This window comes from Delphinapterus leucas, chromosome 11, assembly GCF_059928025.1.
Source record: "Delphinapterus leucas isolate spDelLeu-1000000601 "Yukka" chromosome 11, BTC_Dleu_Yukka2, whole genome shotgun sequence".
NCBI lineage: Eukaryota > Metazoa > Chordata > Mammalia > Artiodactyla > Monodontidae > Delphinapterus > Delphinapterus leucas.
The window spans coordinates 13,129,706-13,148,780 of NC_143139.1; the positions used below are offsets into that span (position 1 = coordinate 13,129,706).

A 19,075-nucleotide genomic window follows, 5' to 3' on the forward strand; every position below is an offset into this window, starting at 1 on the left:
GTGCGCGCGTGCGCACACACACATGTATGTATGTATATGTTTCCCTCCACCCTCTGGCTGGCCTTTTCCTTCTCCGGCTGGCCATTTCTCCTCCATTTAACCTCTACTATTGAGGCTTTTCAGGTCTAGTTCCCGGGGTCCTTCTTCTCCTCATTCTTAATATTCACACTACATAATTTTATTCACTTCCATGGATTCAAACGCTATTTTTGTGCCAAAGATTCTCATATTTATATATCTAACCCAGATCCTTTTTCTGAGATCCAGCTATTTCCATTCTGATGTCTCACAGGTAGGTCAAACTTAGTGTGTTAAAAAATGAATGGCTGAAAAGTTTTTCAACCTCTTTGTCTTCTAGTGTTCTCCATTTAGTAAGTAGAATCTTTGCCCACCCAGTTGCTTTTGGCAGAATCTGGGATGCTTCCTTGATACCACTCCTCTCTTCTGCATCCTATCACCTCCTGACTTTGTCAAAACCATCACTAAGCACTATTGATCCTACCTCTGAAATCAAGCTTATATCTATCCATTTCTCTCCATCTGCCTACTTCCTCACTAGTTCATCACCACTAGACTTGCCTGAGTTACTTCATTTGAACCCTTCCTGCTTCTCCCAAGCCATTCTTCTTTCCTTTTCAAATTACATTGCATCCACAGTGATCTTAAAACACAAATAGCTCATGTCACTTGCTTGATGCCTTTATAATTTCTTATTGCATACAGGTTAAAAAAAAATCCCTGTAAGCCAAAGGTCCTGCATGATTTTAATTCTACTTTCTCAACCTGACTTCATGGGATACTCCCTGAATATTTTCAGGTTACTGATCTCTGAGTTCCTCTGATGCACCAGGTGACTCCTTACTTCCAGGCTTTGTTATATGTTCTTTCTACCAGAAATTCTTCACTATTATGCTCAACAAGCCAAGTACCACTCATCTTTCTAGTGTCAACTTCAACACCATTTGCAGGCACTCTTAGTATGAACATGGATGTGAATCTAACTCTATCTAGACATGTAAGTTTGCCATGCAAAGGGAGCACCGCTAATGGCATGGGTCCATGAGGCCAAGAAGAATCTCAGAACGTGGCTTTATTTCATCTAATCCCAATCTGGTCCTGGAATTGAAGCTGATAGGACACCTGAGCTCTGCATTTATGGGACATATTCTTTTCTGAAGAATTATAAAAATGCCAAACCTGAACATCATGCCCATGATAATCCTAGCTCACTTGGAAAATGTTGAGATCCCACTCAAATTACAATAACAATACAAATCATTATTTTTGTGCACCTTTACTGATCTGGTGCTTTATATCTATTTCCTCTGGTCCTCATAGATACCTTGGAAATTGTTAGTGATACCATTTTAGAGAAGGAGAAATTGAGACTCAGACAGGTTAAGTAATGTGCAGTCAGGGGTGAAAAAAACTTCCTTCTGTCCTTCTAGGTTCTTCTGGCTGGTCTAAGAATGAAATTGACATGAGACAGATTGACAGGAGAAAATCAAATTTAATTTTGTACTTACGGGGAACCCCACATACATGAGAGGTTCAAAGACAGAAAGATAACATGAGGTATATATGCCAACCTGATGTAAGAAATGGGATAGGGGCCTGGAGCTTCCAAAGAAAGAGGGGAATTCACAGGATAATAAGAAAAAGAGCAGATGTTTCGTAATTAGGTGTTTGCCCTGCCATATAGATGGGGCCCACTTAGGTAAAATTTACCTCTGGTGAAAACTCTTTTTCCGGGAAACATTCCCAGTTTAAATTTTTCTAGGAAGTTAAGAGAGGGGCAATAAAGTCTCCACTGACTTTAGCTCAAAATAGTCCAAACTTTAGCTCAAATAAATAATATGCCAAACTGGCACATCTTGGGGAGGGCTGTTCTGAACCCCTAGTGCTCAAGACCTCACAGTTTTATCAAGGGCTGAGTTGAGTTTGAACTCAGGTTGGTCTGACTCCAAGTTCCTCCGTTTCTACCTCTCATGAGCCAACAGCAATGGATGCTCCTGTCCACATGTAAAAAGTATTTGGGGCTTTGTCCTGATACTGTTATGAACCCTAAGACCTCCAGGCAGCTCTAAGGGTCTCTCTGGAGCCAAAGGTTGAGGGTGTAGAATAAGTTGTTTCTGGGATATTTAAGTGCTCCATTGGACAAGGAGGTCTCTGCACCTGATTCTGATGGAGGATCGATAGCAGGTTTGCCCGTGGAGCATTGGGGGCAATGCCATGTTAGCCACGGGAAGAGCGGCACAAAACCAGTGGGCGGTCTAGTAGAATATGGCCTGGCTAAAGGTGAATCACGGGGTAGCAGCCCACTTCTTTTCCCTTCCGGGTCTAAAAATCTGTCATCTCGAAAGCCATTTGTAGTTAGACCTGAGGCATTGATGTGAATTGGAAGAAACACATCTCTAAGAGAGTAGGCACGGACCTGTGAAATCCAGTTTAATAGCCTTCCAGATGCGTAAGTACTTTCTTCTTTCAAGTTTACTGCAACTGCAAATTCCTGTTTCAAGAACGACTCCTTGATTCATGCTGAGATGGCTGTCAGTGGTCTCAGTAATCATAGGTATTTAAATGAGAATTTTAAAAGATCACTGTTCTAATTTAAAATGCTCTTGGTGGGAATTAAACAGCTAAATTCTCTGCTTCTTTCCTGAACTCTGAAGAGGAAGGACTAACGGGGACAAGAAGATGTATACCTTGACCCCTTGATTCTGCCCAATTATCCAGTTTCTCTGAGACATTTTGCTTTGGATCTTTCAATCACCTACACATCCATAACTAAGATGTCACTTTTCACTGAATTCTATTTCGTTATTTTTGTCAAAAGGTAAGCTCGCACTCATGTGTGTGAGAAAATTGATCTGGTTGCTAATGGCATAGAGTCGAAATAAGCAGTTTGACTGACTTCTTCACTCCCTTTTATTAGCATTGCTACTTTTAGATAAACTACTCCTGAAATGATTAGTGTAGGAGGATGGGTTTAGTCTTCTATCTTCTTTAAAGCACTCAGAGTTAGAGATCCCAGAAGGATCAGTTTTCTCACTTGTACTGAAAATGTCATTCTAACAGTTATCTGTCTGCACAGTCAAGTTTTGAGAAATCTTTTGAATTTACCGCATTCACACCATTCTCCATCATGGTGCTAAAAATGACTAATGCAGCTTGGAGACTGTGATAGCTGATCATCTTTTCCAATCGTACACTAACACTCACACACGCACTCACATACACACATGCTCTGCTGACATAAATCCTTAAAGGTTTGAAATATCCTATATGCTAAATGGAATGTGGAGGCTTGTGAGATGCTTAAGCATAGAGCTATAATGTTCTTTTCACTATGGTCGGTTCTGTCAAAGAAATTGGTCTGGTTGTTTGATTAAATAGACCCATCTTATTTCTAACCAAATGTGCCACTATGGCTTTATTTTATATTTAAAGTAATCTCTGGCATTAAAATTTCAAATACATTACTTAATTTTATCCTCCCATCATCTCTGAGAAAACTGAAGTGCAGCATTCTCTTTGTTTACGTAAGAGGAAACAGAGTGATGATGACCTACCCAAAGTCATGCAAAAAGTCAAAGGATCACCCTCTCTTAGGGGCCCTAATTAGTCACCATATGCCAGTTTACGGTCACTAAAACCAAATCATCTAAATGAACTTCATTTCCTTTCCTGACGAATGCTAATCTGATGGTTAAAGGGACTGTCACAAACTCAGATACATCCTATTCCTAGAAAAACATGTGACAAAAATCTCCTGTGATGTCATTCTGGGAATGATGGAGAAGTGTGTGGGCTGAATGATAGTAATTAGGTGAAGTGGGAGATGATGATATCCAAAAGGGGAGGATTAGTTGATTGTCATTAACTTGCAGTGAGATCTCTAGGAATTTCCCACAAGGCTTTGGTTTTGGTCCTGTCCAGTTCAACAATTTTATCAATTACCTGGAAGAAGTCGAGGAACTTGCTTACTAAATTTGCAGATGACACAAAGCTGGTAAAGAAGTAAAGATTAGTAATTCACTGGATGACAGAATCAAGGTTTTTAAATGTCTATTATTTAGAATGATGGGTTGACATTTATTAAGGATAGAGATAAAGTCCCCCATTTAATTAGGAAAAGAGATTGTGATAAGATGACTGGAACTGAATTGAGAAAAACTGCCAAAAATAAAAAAAAGCCTCAGGTTTTAATTTACCATAGGTGTGATGCAATTACTGAAAAAGTCACCACAGTCGCTGTTGGCATTAAGAAAGAGAGAAAGAAAGAGAGAGAGAGAAGGTTGATAAAAGTAACATATCTATCTTGATGTACCCATTCTGAGTATTGCGATTGATTCTGGAAACCATATTTTAAGAAAGATACTGACAAGTTGTTTGTTTAATGGATGGAGGGGTTTTGATAGTGAAAAATCAGGGAATCATGTAACATGAAAAAAACTGGAGTGGTTTGTCTATAAAATAGAAGGGGATCATAACAGCTGTCTTTTTTGAGCACTTAGTGTGCATATTAATTACTTAATCCTCTCAGCAACATGATGAATTATTTATTGTTGTTGTTTCTGGCATGAAAACTGAGGACACACAGCTAGACTACCTGGATTGGAATTCATATCGTTTGACTACAGGACCTACTCTTTTAAACATTGTACCACATTACTTCTCCAAATATTTATCAAATGTTTGAAGAGTTGATATGTGGATAGAAAACTAAGCTTATCCTGTGGAATACAGTTATCAACAGATGGGTAGACTTAGGTTACTTCTCAAAGTAGAGAATTTTTCTGGGCACTGGAAGATGATGGTACATCTTCTAGTTTTTGGTACAATGTTAGACTAGATTACCTCTAAGGTGACATCCAACTGTAAGATTCTAATTTATTGGGATATGATTTGATGTAACACGGTATTACTATGAACAGAAAAAAAAGTTTTCAGAAGTAAATCAAATCAATCATCAGTAATTTAAATGGTGTTCTTTTGAACATAAGTTTAGAGAATCTCCCCTGCACATCCCATGTTGCTAAGATGTCCTTACCATGTGTTCTTAGTAAACCTCCTTTCATGGGCACCAAACTCTGCTAAAATGATATAAACTTTTAAAAATCTATCTTTTACTATGTCTAGAATATTATCAATAATATCCTATATGCAGACCTCCATCCAAGGAGATTGTATTGCAGAAGTAAAAAGCCCTTACACTGTGTGACCCTTAGTAGCTGTTTGATGTATTAAAATCAACATTGGCTGCAAATAAAGATCCTACATGCCACAACAAAGATCCCATGTGCCACAACTGAGACCTGGCATAGCCAAAGTAAACTTAAATAAGTAAATAAATATTGAAGAAAAACACTGGCATTGGCTTCAGAATGCTGGGAGGGTCAGAGCTCTGTCAGATACTAGTGGTGGTGACTGAAGCACTTCATTTTCTTCTTTCTGTCTTAATTATTAAGTTTCAAAAATGAGGATAGTAATATCAACTTTATAAGATTGCTGTAATAAACCCAGTAATGCATATAACAGGTCCTACCACACTATGCAGATTCTCAATAAAAATTTAGGTTTTCAGTGAAATGTATTTGCAGGAATAGTTGTGCATGATAGAGAAATTGCCTGGTCTTTCTTCCTGGTTCCTGGGAGATAAACTCTAAAACCATTGAATTTCCGAAGTGATTGAAGTATGTTTGTTATTCATGATTGGCCTCTTAAGCCCCACCTGATGGGTTATGTTAATGGCATGACTCAGAATGGGAGCTGGCCAGCCAGGAAGACCAACCAGATGATTAGAGGGTTGGGGTTTTGAGCCACAGGATATCAGCCCGATCTCTTAAGAGAGAAAAGAGGCTGGAGATTGAGTTAAACTACATGGCCAATGTTTCAGTCAATCTGCCTACATAATAAAGCCTCAAGAAAAAGTCTGCACACCAAAGCTCAGGTAAGCTTCCCTGGGTGATAATACTCTGCGTATTGTCACACACTGATGTGCCAGTTGGGTACCACATCTCTCAGCGTGAAAGAAGGCTTCACTTTTGGGACCCTCCCAGACCTTGTTTTATGCCTCTCTCCCTTTATCACATTCCCATTTGTATTCTTTTGCTGTAATAAAGCTGTAATCCTAAGTATTGTGCTTTCTAGCAAATCATCAGTTCTGAGGGGGAGTCTGTGGGGAATCTCCATATTTATAGCCAGCTTATCAGAAGTGATGGCAGCCCTGGGGACCTCCAAACTTGTGGCTGATGACTAAAGTGAGAACTGCCTTGTGGAGAACTTAACTGGAAGTTTGGCCAGACTCTGGGTCAGTTGCTTAAGCATGTATATGAAAAATTTAGACTTATATAAAAGGTAAACTGATAGTAATGTTTGACTTTGCAGTCTTTCTAGAATATGTCAAATGTAATTTGATTATAGACCTTCTTTTAGCAAATTTTCAGAAACATCTTCATTGAGTAATGTTGAAGAAAATAAACATGTTCAACAACTAAGATGTTGAGGTAGAGATATAGGTTAGAATTTTCCAAGTTATCTTATAAAATCCTAATACCAGTGCTTTGTTCTTTGTTTGCATTTAAAGAATCTAATCATCAGAGATGTCAACAACTCCTGTAGTTCACACTTAATTGTGACAGTTTGGATTTGAGCCGTTTGAAAACTGGAACCACATCTCGCATAATTCCATGTGGCACAGGGCCTGGCACATGGTAAGTATTCAATATAAACTTTGGCTTAACTTTCTCAGTCAACTAAGAAAAGAACAGGGTTTGATCTTAACAATCAAGGATTGTAGATTTGTTCCCTAGAACTCTACTATACGTATCATTTAATTCATCACTCAATTTTATTGCTTCCCTACACCCCTGGAAATTTTGTGATGGTTTGGAAGTTTATTTTGCTTGCCATGGTGTTTCTAGCGCCCAGTATGGTAATTGGAACAGAGTGGATCCTCCATAAATATTTTTTGAATGGATACCCTAGTGTTAAAAGGAGTTTCTCATTCATAGAATTTATGTTTTACATAGTGTGAACGTAGGCAAGTAAAATTTATTTGTAGAGAATACAAATGAATATTTCTTTACATTATTTTAAAAGTATAACTAAGTATTTTTGAAAGCAGAGAATAGGCATGCAGTATTTCCCATAAAATAAGCACAAGCAAATTTAATAAATTTTAAGCTGTATTAACCTCTCAGAACAAATAAAGGAAAAAGTCTGTAGATTTAAAAAACAGCCAAAGACATTTCACTGTGACAGCTAATCTTTAATGTTATCCTGTTTGATTTTTCTACCAGCCCATATAAGTGTAGTACTTTTTATGTTGCATGTGAATTTTTCAGATTGATTGTTTCTCCTTACCAAAATATCTATAGGGAAAAATTTCCAAGATCAGTTGTCATTCAACTCACAATTTCTCTTTGGTTGCACAGACACTATTTCTGGCTAAAGGATCATCCAGATACCCTGTCCTCTTACATTTACACAGGACTTACCTTTTCTGAGGGTCACCTATGCCAGCTATGACACATTATGGAATACAGCCCTGTTGAAAGACCTAGAAAGAATATAATGACCAGTTTGTTTTAAAATACACGAAAGAAAGACAGCAGACAGGGTCTCATGAGAAGTGACATTCTGTAATTACCTCCCCCTATCAAAAGAAAAACAATTCCTAGAAATTAATGAATACAGCAAGAGTCTATTTCCTATCTTAACTCTATCTTAATTGCAAAAGTGGATCAATTTAAAAAAAGACTACGCTAGCAAAACCCCTCTCTTAAGGTTTTGTCCCTCAATTCTCTAGTCATCAAATCAATATATATATAAGCATACCATGAAACTGTTTTTACCTTCTGAGATGAGGTAGACCAGCTCCACCATCAGTGCCCCCATGAAACAACCAAAACCATTGAACAGTGTCAAACAATTCATAAAGTTTCCTCTGATGGTACTTGGAACAAATCTGTATGATATTACAGAGACTGAGAAGAAAAAAGGTCAGAATTTAGAACATTCTGTTTAAAATACTTTCATAGATATTCTTCAAATTAGTATTGATCATACCTCAAAGAAAGTTTACCAAAACAGGCAAAATTTCTGTTGGACTTTGTTAAAGTTACTATAGTAAGCTATATTATGATGTTACAATTTACAGATGTCTACAAGGAATAAAAAATGGCAAAATATATTGCTGTAATAGTACAAGGAAAATTTGATTACTGGTGGTTGAGTGTCCCAATATATTCACCCAAATTTCACCTCAATTGGAATATTCCTTATGAATTTTGGATTGAGCTAAGGCTTGTACTGGTTAATACCATGGCAATCTATCAATGAGGTCTATGATTCTGTACTTCTATATACATCATTAGGTTCCCTATAGAAATCTTGAATTTATCATAGAAAACTAGCATGGAGGTTAACAGCATGGGCTCTGGAGTTAGATAAGCTTATACTAAAATCTCGGGTCAACTGTTTACTACCCCTGTGATTTTAAGTATGTTACTTAAACTTCCTAAGCCTCAGCGTTCTTCCCTATAAAATGAAAGTAAGACCATTACTCACCTGCTGAGGTGCTGTGACTCTTACTTGCTATAATATATGTAAAGTGTTTATTACAGTGCTGAATAAGTTTAGCTATTTTTAACAGTATTAATTTTACCAAATCAAATAGCCCCTAACTACTTGTGTAAGGCACTGTGCAAAGCCCTTTATATGCATTTAAATTATCCCAGTTAAGAAGAGACAGTAGCTTAAGCATTGGGTCTCCAAAATGGTTATCTTTTCCCCCCCCAAGTCATCGTTGGAATAATAGTAATGATGGTGGTAAGAGGTTGAAGGAAAATCACGGAGCAAAGTTCTTTTTAATTTTCGCTTAAAAATAATTTTTTCAATATCAGAAATAAACGAAATAAGTATATATAATTTTGTACATTCCATATCAACATAGCTATGTTAAAATATGCATGGCAATCTAAGGGATAAAGCTAAAATATGAAGCTGGAACATGAATACATGGGAGTTTATTGTACTCACCTCTCTCTTTTGTATATGAGTGGCAAAATATTGTAAGTAAACACATTAAATAGCATGAACAGTTTTAGCTTTGACTGGCTGAATTACTGGATTTTTACTCTTTTGAACTTTGCAAATTTTTCTACAATGAGACCTAGTAGATAAACACTAAAGCTCTTTTAAAAAAGAAATGTGGTGATAGAAAACTGATATACCGTAAGCACTAAACTTTTAGTTTCCCTCTCTCTAAGAAGAATGAGATTTTATTACCTTCTCCCTTCCCTCTCAGGAAGACTTCACCCCTGGTTTCTCTGTACTTTTACCCCAGTAAAACTCTGCATTTGTCCAGCACTTTTTTTTTTTTTTTTTTTTTTTTTTGCGGTACGCGGGCCTCTCACTGTTGTGGCCTCTCCCGTTGCGGAGCACAGGCTCAGGGCGCGCAAGCTCAGCGGCCGTGGCTCACGGGCGCAGCCGCTCGGCGGCATGTGGGATCTTCCCGGACCGGGGCACGAACCCGTGTCGCCTGCATTAGCAGGCAGACTCTCAACCCCTGCGCCACCAGGGAAGCCCTGTCCAGCACTTTTAAATGAACTTACTAACACCTAATGTCAATGTGTTCATGTTCCTTCCTGTTTTCAATTAACATTTCTGTTTTGCTTTCTGTGTGTTCTCCACGTGTTTTTATTTGATAAACATTTAAAGGAGTCTCTGTGCTCCAGATGTGCTGAGTTCTGGGGCCGAGGGTGGGAAAAAAGCATCAGTACCTCTTTCCTGGATTTTAAACTCTGGGAGGGCAGAAAGCAGAGATATGCACAATACTAACGGCGGTGCTAACTGGGCACTTAATACCACACATAGTTACTGGAGATGAAGGTAATGATGGTGAGAAATAAAATGCTGTGAAGAAGGGCTTCAAATATCGGCACCAGGAGGCCGTGGGTACCAGAGCTCTCTTGTGCAGTGCAAACCACCAGCAGGAGCCCGAGGCCAAGCTCGCAAGGTTTGTTCAGAAAGATCCAAAGGAGAGTACAAGGAAAATGCTGAAGAGGCTTTGGGAAGAAATGATTCATGGCTATAAAAAGGATGTGGCTTATGAACTTTCCTCTTTATAAATATGAGGAGACAAACAATGGGCAGAAAGACGAAGTAGGCCGATTTCTTTCACTGAGAAAAAGCAGAAACTCTACAAGCCCATTGTTACTTTGCTAGTTAATTATTAATCCCGTGCTTTTCTCTTGCCAGAACTTCTGGTGCGGTATATAATTCATGAACACACTTTGCCAGCTCTCTGCCTGCTGGTGAATCTCTCTTTGATGTCATTTCCATCGTTTTGAAAGCCTCCAGTTCCCTTTTATAGGACTTAGCACTTCTAGTCCTCCGATCTCCAATTCCAGGCGTCTACTTGCATGTTCTGATCTTTTTCGACTTTGGTGATCACCAGCTTGATTTTTTAGGCTCCATGATACTTCTTTTGGCATGTTGTAGTATAGATATGATCAACAAGTCTGCCACTATTCTAAAATTCTCATTTTACTGTGAAGACACTGTAGAAAATATTCAGTGTACAGGAAAGCTGGTCTTCTTGCCAAAGAGAGCTGAAATGTGTCTCCAGGTGGAAGGTGGTTAGTGTTTTGCAAAGATGCCCCATCACAGCATATGCAGAATCTACAAACTATAGGGCCAGAACTGCCTTCCTGACGCACCTGGTGCTAGGAACTCATTGCCGGAAATTTCTTCTACTCCAGTTGTTCTTAAACAGTTAAAATGTGTTTATTGCATTTGGTGAGGGGTTATTTTGAACATGTGGAGAAGCACCACAGAACTAGAAAATGGAACTTTGTACTATTTCCATTTTCAGGTCATTTTTCCTTCCTCATCCCTAAAAAGCTTCAGCTTTGAATCTCATGTTACCCAATTATATCACCTAATATTTCTCTTTTGTGCTGTCAGCCACCAATCGCTAAGACATTTTCCTCTATTTTTCAAAGTCATCAGCTCCCCTCTAATGGTCACACTCTCCAGTTCCACTTCTGCCTTAATCCTCGGCAATTTTAACACACACATACATATAGATCATCCTCCCAACCTTCCATCCTGCCATCTCTGGGTTTCCCAGTTCCTGACCTCCTTTCCAATGTCCTTGTCCTCCACTTGACATCAGCCACTCACACCCATGGTCACACCCTGAATCTTGCACCCCAGACCAGGGTTGTTGAACTACAGTCAGGTAAGGTCCAGCCTGCCACCTATTTATAAATAAAGTTTTATTGGAACAGAGCCACACCCATTCACTGTATATTGTCTCTGATTGCTTAGACACCACAATGACAGAGTTGAGTGGTTGTGACAGAGAGTAGAGTGTAAAACCTAACCATTTACTATCTGACACTTTTAAGAAAATGTTTGCCAACCCATGCCCTAGAGTAATAATTGTCACCACTCCATAATCTCAACTTTGTGCCTTCCCCTCTGACTACCACCTTCCATCTTCCCAGCTTATTCTTGACTACTCAACCACCAGAATGCTTGTCCTCCTTCAGGGCCTCCACTCCATTACTCCTTTTATTATCTTCACCTCTTTCATGCCCTTCATTTTCTCACTACTCTTTTTACTCAAGTTAAGTTCCATTGGATGAGTTAAGTTCAACTGTCACAGTCGTATTCTTCCACATTCCCTCATTTCTTTGCCTGTCTCTTGCTTTCTGGAAATTGATTGGCAAAACAATTCTTTATCTGCTATCTCTGCTCCTATATCCATGCAGTCTAATGTGGCTGGAGAAAATCTTATAACTCCGTTGACCAACCCATTTTAAATTCCTGCCCACAAACCTCAAATGGCCTCCTTATGCTCCATGGTAACTTCTATATTATCTCCCTGGTTCCTTCACTCCCCATTGTTCTAGACAACGACTACACGCCTTTCCCCTCTCTGCCAACCCCCAAGATGTCCTCCTCCATCCTCAGCTCATGGCTTGGCATCCTACTTCACTAAAGATATCGAATTAGCTGGAAGAGGATTTCCATAGAATCTCCACACCATGAGTTTCTGCATCTACACACTCTGACCTCCAAACTGTCCCCATTGATGAACTATGCTTGCTACTGTGTAAGCCAGATTCTCAACCTGTATTTTCCTGACACCATCAACTTTCCCCCTTTGTTGAATCATTCCCACCAGAATAATCTGTGATGCCATCATTTTTCTTCCTTAAAAGCAATACAAATAAAAAACCCTTTCTTAACCCCATTCCTTGTCAGCCACTGTTTCATTCCCCTGTTTCCCTTTGTAGCAAAGTTTTTCAAATGAATCGTCTCCAATTCTTCTTGTCCTGTTATCCCTTAAACTTATTCTGGTCAGGCTTTTGAACGTTCCCATTCTGGGCATACAAAAAACTCTTGCCAAAATCACCCATAGCCCATAGATTGTTTAATTCAATAGTCAATTCTCAGTCCTCAGCTTGTTTGATCCATCAGCATTTGACACAGTTGATCATTCCCTCCTCCTGGATACCTTTTCTTCATTTGACTTTTAAGATGTTGCATTCTTGGTTTTCTTCTTTTCTCAGGTTCTTTTCTATCTCCTTTGCAAATTTCTCATCTCCTGAATGTCTTCATAATGGAGTGCCTCAGGGCTCTCAGTTCTTGAATCCTCTTCTCTGTCTACACCGACTTCCTATGTACCCTGACTCCCTTGGCGATCTCAACTAGTCCCATTACTTTAAATACGACTGAAATGCTTATGACTGTCAAATTGCATCTGTCCCCTACTTCAGTACCAAATCATAGGCTTGGATATCCAATGCGCTTTTTGATATCTCTGTTTGACAGCTCATCCTCAACATGTCCAACATGAAACTCGTGATCTTCTCCTCAAGGCTTGCTGCACCGGTAGCCTGTTATCTCTCTGTAGATGTCAACTCCATCCTTCCAATTGCTCAGGTCAACAACTTTGATGTCATCGCTAACTCCCCTCTTTCACTCTAGTGGTCTGTCTTCAAATATGACTAAACTTTGACTATTTCTCACTACCTATACTGCTTCTTCCTGTTCTGAGACACTCATTTGTCTTCCTTAGATTATTACCTCCATGTATCTATCCTTTTCCTCACTATAGTATATTCTCTACAGCAGAGAGAGGGTTTTTCTTTTTTTTTTAAGTGTGAGTAATATCATGTCACTCCTTTTCCCATGTCACTCAGAGCCCAAGTTGTAGTCTTTTTTTTTTTTTTTTTTTTGCGGTACGTGGGCCTCTCACTGATGTGGCCTCTCCCGTTGCGGAGCACAGGCTCCGGACGCACAGGCTCAGCGGCCATGGCTCACGGGCCCAGCCGCTCCGCGGCATGTGGGATCCTCCCGGACCCGGACACGAACCCGTGTCCCCTGCATCGGCAGGCGGACTCTCAACCACTGCACCAGCAGGGAAGCCCCAAGTTGTAGTCTTTACAATGGCCACTTTTACTCATCTCTTACCAGTTTCTCTCTTCCTCACTCCTCCAACTGCATGAGACTCCTTGCACTTTCTTGCCAGACACACCTCCCATCTTTGCATTTACTGACTGCTTTTCCAGCAATGATATTCTTTACATATATCCATGTGGATGACTCCCTCAACTCTTTCAAGTCTCTGCTCAAATGTCACCTCTCACTGGGGTCTATCCTGACCAATCTCTTAATGCTGCAACCTGTTCTCTCCCTACTTGGCATATCTGATTCCCCTTATACTTTTCTATCTTTTCTTCTTTAGCACTCATCAACTTCTAACATGCTCTGTGATTTATTTATTACATTTATTGTGTATTACCTTTCTCCCCTTGGTAGAATATAAGTCCTACAATGGCAGAAATATTTTCTTTCTTTTTTTTAAGCTGATGTGTCTTAAGTTCCTAGAGCAGTGTCAGGTATATTGTAGACAGTATTATTTGAATAAACAAAAACAAGTTATGAGATAGCTGGGGTATACACTGCCATGATTAAGACGTAATTTGAAGTGTTTTCTTTTTTTTTTTTTTCTTGCGGATCATCTTCAATGTCCACCATGACTTAGCGGGGTAAAGAATGTCCACTGAAATTTGGGAAGTGATCCACTGTGCTTGCTTTCTCAGTGCTAACAATGTAGGACACTGTCAGTAATTTGAATAATATATTTTTATTATACTCAAATAGAAATGGCTATAGAGTTCATCCATTCATTAGTTTATTCAATCTAGTATATAAAATATACTTATTTATCACCTACCATATATGTGTACTTTTCAGAACACAGAAGAATACAGAGATGAAAAAGAAAGATCAGGAAATGTACTTCAAGACTGTACATTCTCATGGTGAGAGGCAGGCAATAAACATACACTTATAGATAAGAAAATTTTTGATTCTCACAAGTGTTATTTTAAAAAAGGTGGAACAGGGTAATGGACTGGAAGATGATGGGATGACCAGGGAATCCTCTCTGACGAGATGATCTTTGAGAAAACTCAATAATGAGGAGAAGCCAGCTGCTTGAAGAGGAAAGAAAAGAGATTCTAGACAGAAGAAGTTCAAAGGCCTTGGGGCAAAAATAAGTTTGACACCTTAGAAACACAGAATGAAGATCATCAAATTTCTAGTGAAGCAGTCAGGGGAAAGAATGTTATAGAATGTGGTTGGAGCAGTACACGGAGGCTGAATCATGTGGAGTCTTACTCACCATTTAAGAAATTTATCTCCAAATCCCTATTGTGGAATTTTAAGCAGGGGAACGACAGGACTGATGTTTTAGAAAGAGCAGGATAGCTGTTAAGAGAATGGACTCAGGCAGGAGAGGAAGCAGGGAGATAAGTTAGGAGGCTCAGAAAGAATTGAGATTAGAGGACTTCCCTGGCGGTCCAGTGGTTAAGACCGCATGCTCCCAATGCAGGGGGCAAGGGTTCAATCCCTGGTTGGGAAAGAACTTGCATGCCTTGTAGCATGGCCAAAAAAAAAAAAAACCAAAAGGAATTGGGATTAGAGACCAGGTGGATAGCAAAGGACACAGTGAGACAGAGCCAGATTTATTTGTCATTTTTTCATTTTTAAAAGTTTTATTTTTAATGTCATGAAGAACCTAGGGGTAAGACAGGAATAAAGACGCAGACCTACTGGAGAACGGACTTGAGGATATGGGGAGGGGGAAGGGTGAGCTTTGACAGGGCTAGAGAGAGTCATGGACATATACACACTAACAAACGTAGTAAGGTAGATAGCTAGGGGGAAGCAGCCGCAAGGCACAGGGATATTAGCTCGGTGCTTTGTGACAGCCTGGAGGGGTGGGATAGGGAGAGTGGGAGGGAGGGAGACGCAAGAGGGAAGACATATGGGAACATACGTATATGTATAACTGATTCACTTTGTTATAAAGCAGAAACTAACACACCACTGTAAAGCAATTATACCCCAATAAAGATGTTTAAAAAAAAAAAGTTTTATTTTTAGTGAAGTACAGTTGATTTACAATGTTGTATTAATTTCTGCCATACAGCAAAGTTTATTCAGTTATACATATAAAGACATTTCTTAATGGTTTTTTTTCCATTATGGTTTATCTCAGGATATTGAATATAGTTGCCTGTGCTATATAGTAGGACCTTGTTGTTTATCCATCCTATATGTAATAATTTACATCTGCTAACCCCAAACTTCCAGTCCTTCCCTCCCCCACCCCCTCCCCTCTGGCAACCACAAATCTGTTCTCTAGGTCTCTGAGTCTGTTTGTGTTTCATAGATCAATTCATTTGGAGACAGGGCCAGATTTAGATTATATTTCAGAGTAAAGACAAAGACTTGCTGTTGGATTGGAGGTGAGAAGTAAGGAGAAAAAAGGGACCTAGGACGACTGGTGAGAAAGACACGATTCTGCCCACACTGCCAAGTCTCCTGGTGCTCACATTGTGGTAGGTGTGGTAGAAAGAGTTATGAGCCGGACATCTGTCCTTGAGCCCTGAGTCTTGGACTATTAATTTATGCGAAAGATAGTAACAAAAATAACAGCATACATTACTGCTGCTAATACTGAGTGCTGTCTATATATTCGACACTCTGCTTTTTTCCTTTACGTGAAATATTTCACTTAGTCCTTACAATATCCCTTCCCCATTTTATAGATGATGAGAAAGGCTCAGAAATGCAGAATAATTTTGCCATGGTCACACAACCAGTCAGTGGCTGAAGTGGGTTTGAAGTCAGATCTGCCTGACTTTAAGACCATGGATGTTAACGGCTATGCTGTACTGCCTTGCAGAAGAGTGATTCTTGATTTTACAGTTCCAAACGCCCTTTCACATTTTACGCCATTTGAGTCTCAAGAAGTAGGCTTCATTCCCATTGACTGTTACGCTGATGCTGTGATATAAGGGAGGGTTATAATTATTTCCATTTTGAAGATCTAAAAGGTGAAGCTTAGTGGTTAAATGAATTTTTAAGGTCACACATGCAGTAAGTGACAAAGCTGTAAATCAAAACAAAGTCTCTGGTCCCTACCCCATGAGCTCTATAGAGGATAAGTCAGTTGACTTAGTTTGACCTCAGTTTCCAGACGGGTAAATCAGGGATGGGTGGACTAAATGATTTATCCTACATGATCTGCCTTTTGAAGTCTATGTGTGTAAGTGCCTCTCTGGCTTTCGTGTGTTGAACCACAATTGCTTAGCTGGCTGGGCATTTCCTGACTGTATTCACTCATCACCTTCATACTTTAGCTTTCTTCACATCCCACCTATAAAATTCCGGCTGACTACGTCCAACAATTTTCTGGAAACATCAGGGAGGTCACAAATATTTGTGTGGTGGCATTCTTTTATACTTCTGTTGTATTCCTTGTAGTGTTAAACAGTGATAGCCACATTTTAGAATCTCATAAAACCTTTTATTTCATGTGGAATGAAATGATTTAAAATTATAAAAAAGAAGTCTAACATATATATGACTGTAATGACACAATTTTATTTTGACTTTTTTCAAAGAACTGCTTCAGTATCATATATATGTATGTGTATGTGTGCATGTATGTATATGTAAAATATATATTTCTTTAAGGAATTTAAGAGTAACTGAAGATAATAGAATCATTGAAGATTTTAAACAAGGGAAATGGTAGAATTGTCATTTAGGATAATTACTCAAAAGGTTGTGAATTGAGGAGCTAGAACAGGAGAGATGTTAAAGGTAGGAAGAGTTAGGAAGTTATAAAAATAATCTTGGTAAAGTATAATTGGTGCTTGAGTTACAATCAGGATTCCCCATACAGGGAACAATAAGGAAGATAGAAATATAGGATGCAATAGATCACACTGATAAATACACACATACACTCACACACACACACACACACACACATTTCTGTGCAAGAAGTCACAGAAATATTTTGATGAATTTTAAAGTGGCTAGTTTAATTAATATCAGCCATCTAGATATGCCAGAAAACGCTTGATTTTTAATAAAGTTACTTTGAACCTGTCTTATGAAACACTAGTGATCCCACTTAATTTAGTGTAATTTAATTTAAAGACATTGAGTTGTCTGGAAAATTGACTCAAATTTTCATTGCTTTGCATACTTATATACTCTGAAAGTACATTAGAAATGTCATTCTTGGAGGGAGTATATATGTGAGTTTACCTATGAATGAGAGGGAGCGGGGTGGGAAGAGGGAAGGGAGAAGAGGAGAGTTTGCATCTGCATATGTCAGCGGTGTCTTCTAGATTTTAGCAAAGTTTTTTCCTCCTGTCGTGTATCTGACCAAATGATCACTGCCTTTAACCAAGTTAGTAAATCTTACGTTCCATTCTATCTATATTCAGGTAGAATTAATGATAGTCTGTATGTAGTAAAGGAAGAAAGAGTAATTAAAAATGAGGGTGATGCATAGGCTTGTTCTGAAGCATTGTGGGAAATCTCCAGGGTGGGACTAGATCTCCAGCTGCTTGAGGTGATGTGTTCTGTGTGAAGACTCAGTATGTTCTAACAGGTGGTGAAAAAAGTGTTACTCACAGGCTGGGTTGACCAGAGTTTCAGCCACTCCAAGTAAAATGTATTGAAGAACCAGGTGGAAACAGGGCATGGAGGAAATGGTGGCAACTTTGCCTGAAAGAGACTGCTCGACTGGATGGAAGTGCTTTCTGTGTATTTCAAAGAAGCCAGCTACCATCACAGACAATGCAGCAGAAAGATTGCCAGCAACTGAAGAAAAAGTGAAAAAGAAAAAAAAATTTTAAAGAGCCTCCAAATCAGTGTAATAGGCTATAGCATTTCTTACACATGGACAGTAGAGGGTGTATCCTCAACATCTGTTGTTTTTGCTGATGTTCCAAGGATATCCAGATGCCAGCTAACTGTGTTGTGTGATTTTCCTGTGCTCAGGCTCTGGTCTCTCAGAAATGGCTACATTAGTTCCCTATTTCCTGACTTACCGGTTACATGGCCTCAGTTATTTAACCTCATTATCTCTTTCCTCAGCTCTAAGATGGGGTTAAAGACACTTACTTTGTAGGATGGCTATGAGATTTAAAGACAATGTACAGTTATTATTGTAACGGTTCCTGGTAGCAATTAGTAGCAATTATTATTGAAGCTAAAGCAATGGTTTTGAACTTTTATCCTCAGATAAGTTATATTATTCTGATAACTTTTTTAGATATATCTGAATCAAAAATGATTTGGGAAAATTTTAAATGAAATGATCTCTTTATAAGATTTTAATTATTATGGAAAAACAGTTTTGAAATAACCTGTAAGCATCATCAGTCCTCAGTTTTCTGACATTTCTCTAATCTTTTCAGAAAAAGTAAAGCAGCTATTACTGAATTGAAGACTAGAAACTTTGGCTTAGGAAAAAAATATTAAAGGTGAATTAACTAGGAAACAGATATAAATGGAAGCAATTATTCAGATAGTGGTTCAGCTTTTCTCTTTTACTTTTAAGGAATTATCTAGGAATTTTTGGTTGAAAATGAGTAGAGATTTTGTTACAATTTTGGTACAGTTTATATCTACTGCAACCATTCCATTTCTCAATTTATCATTCCTATTACTGGACTTA

General features: G+C 38.8%; 1 protein-coding gene and 1 long non-coding RNA gene across 2 annotated transcripts in view; one reads left to right on the forward strand and one right to left on the reverse strand.

The window, feature by feature from the left end:
• Positions 1–19,075, forward strand: part of LOC149747958 (uncharacterized) — a 150,136-nt gene that overhangs the window by 116,458 nt on the left and 14,603 nt on the right. Inside the window, exon 5 of the long non-coding RNA XR_016394878.1 lies at positions 6,590–6,716. This is a non-coding gene — a long non-coding RNA (uncharacterized LOC149747958). The remainder of the gene's footprint in view (positions 1–6,589; positions 6,717–19,075) is intronic.
• Positions 1–19,075, reverse strand: part of SLC15A5 (solute carrier family 15 member 5) — a 98,278-nt gene that overhangs the window by 21,065 nt on the left and 58,138 nt on the right. The window contains 2 exon segments of the mRNA XM_022577679.2: positions 7,860–7,991; positions 18,028–18,216. Coding sequence (XP_022433387.1) covers positions 7,860–7,991; positions 18,028–18,216 — 321 coding nt within the window.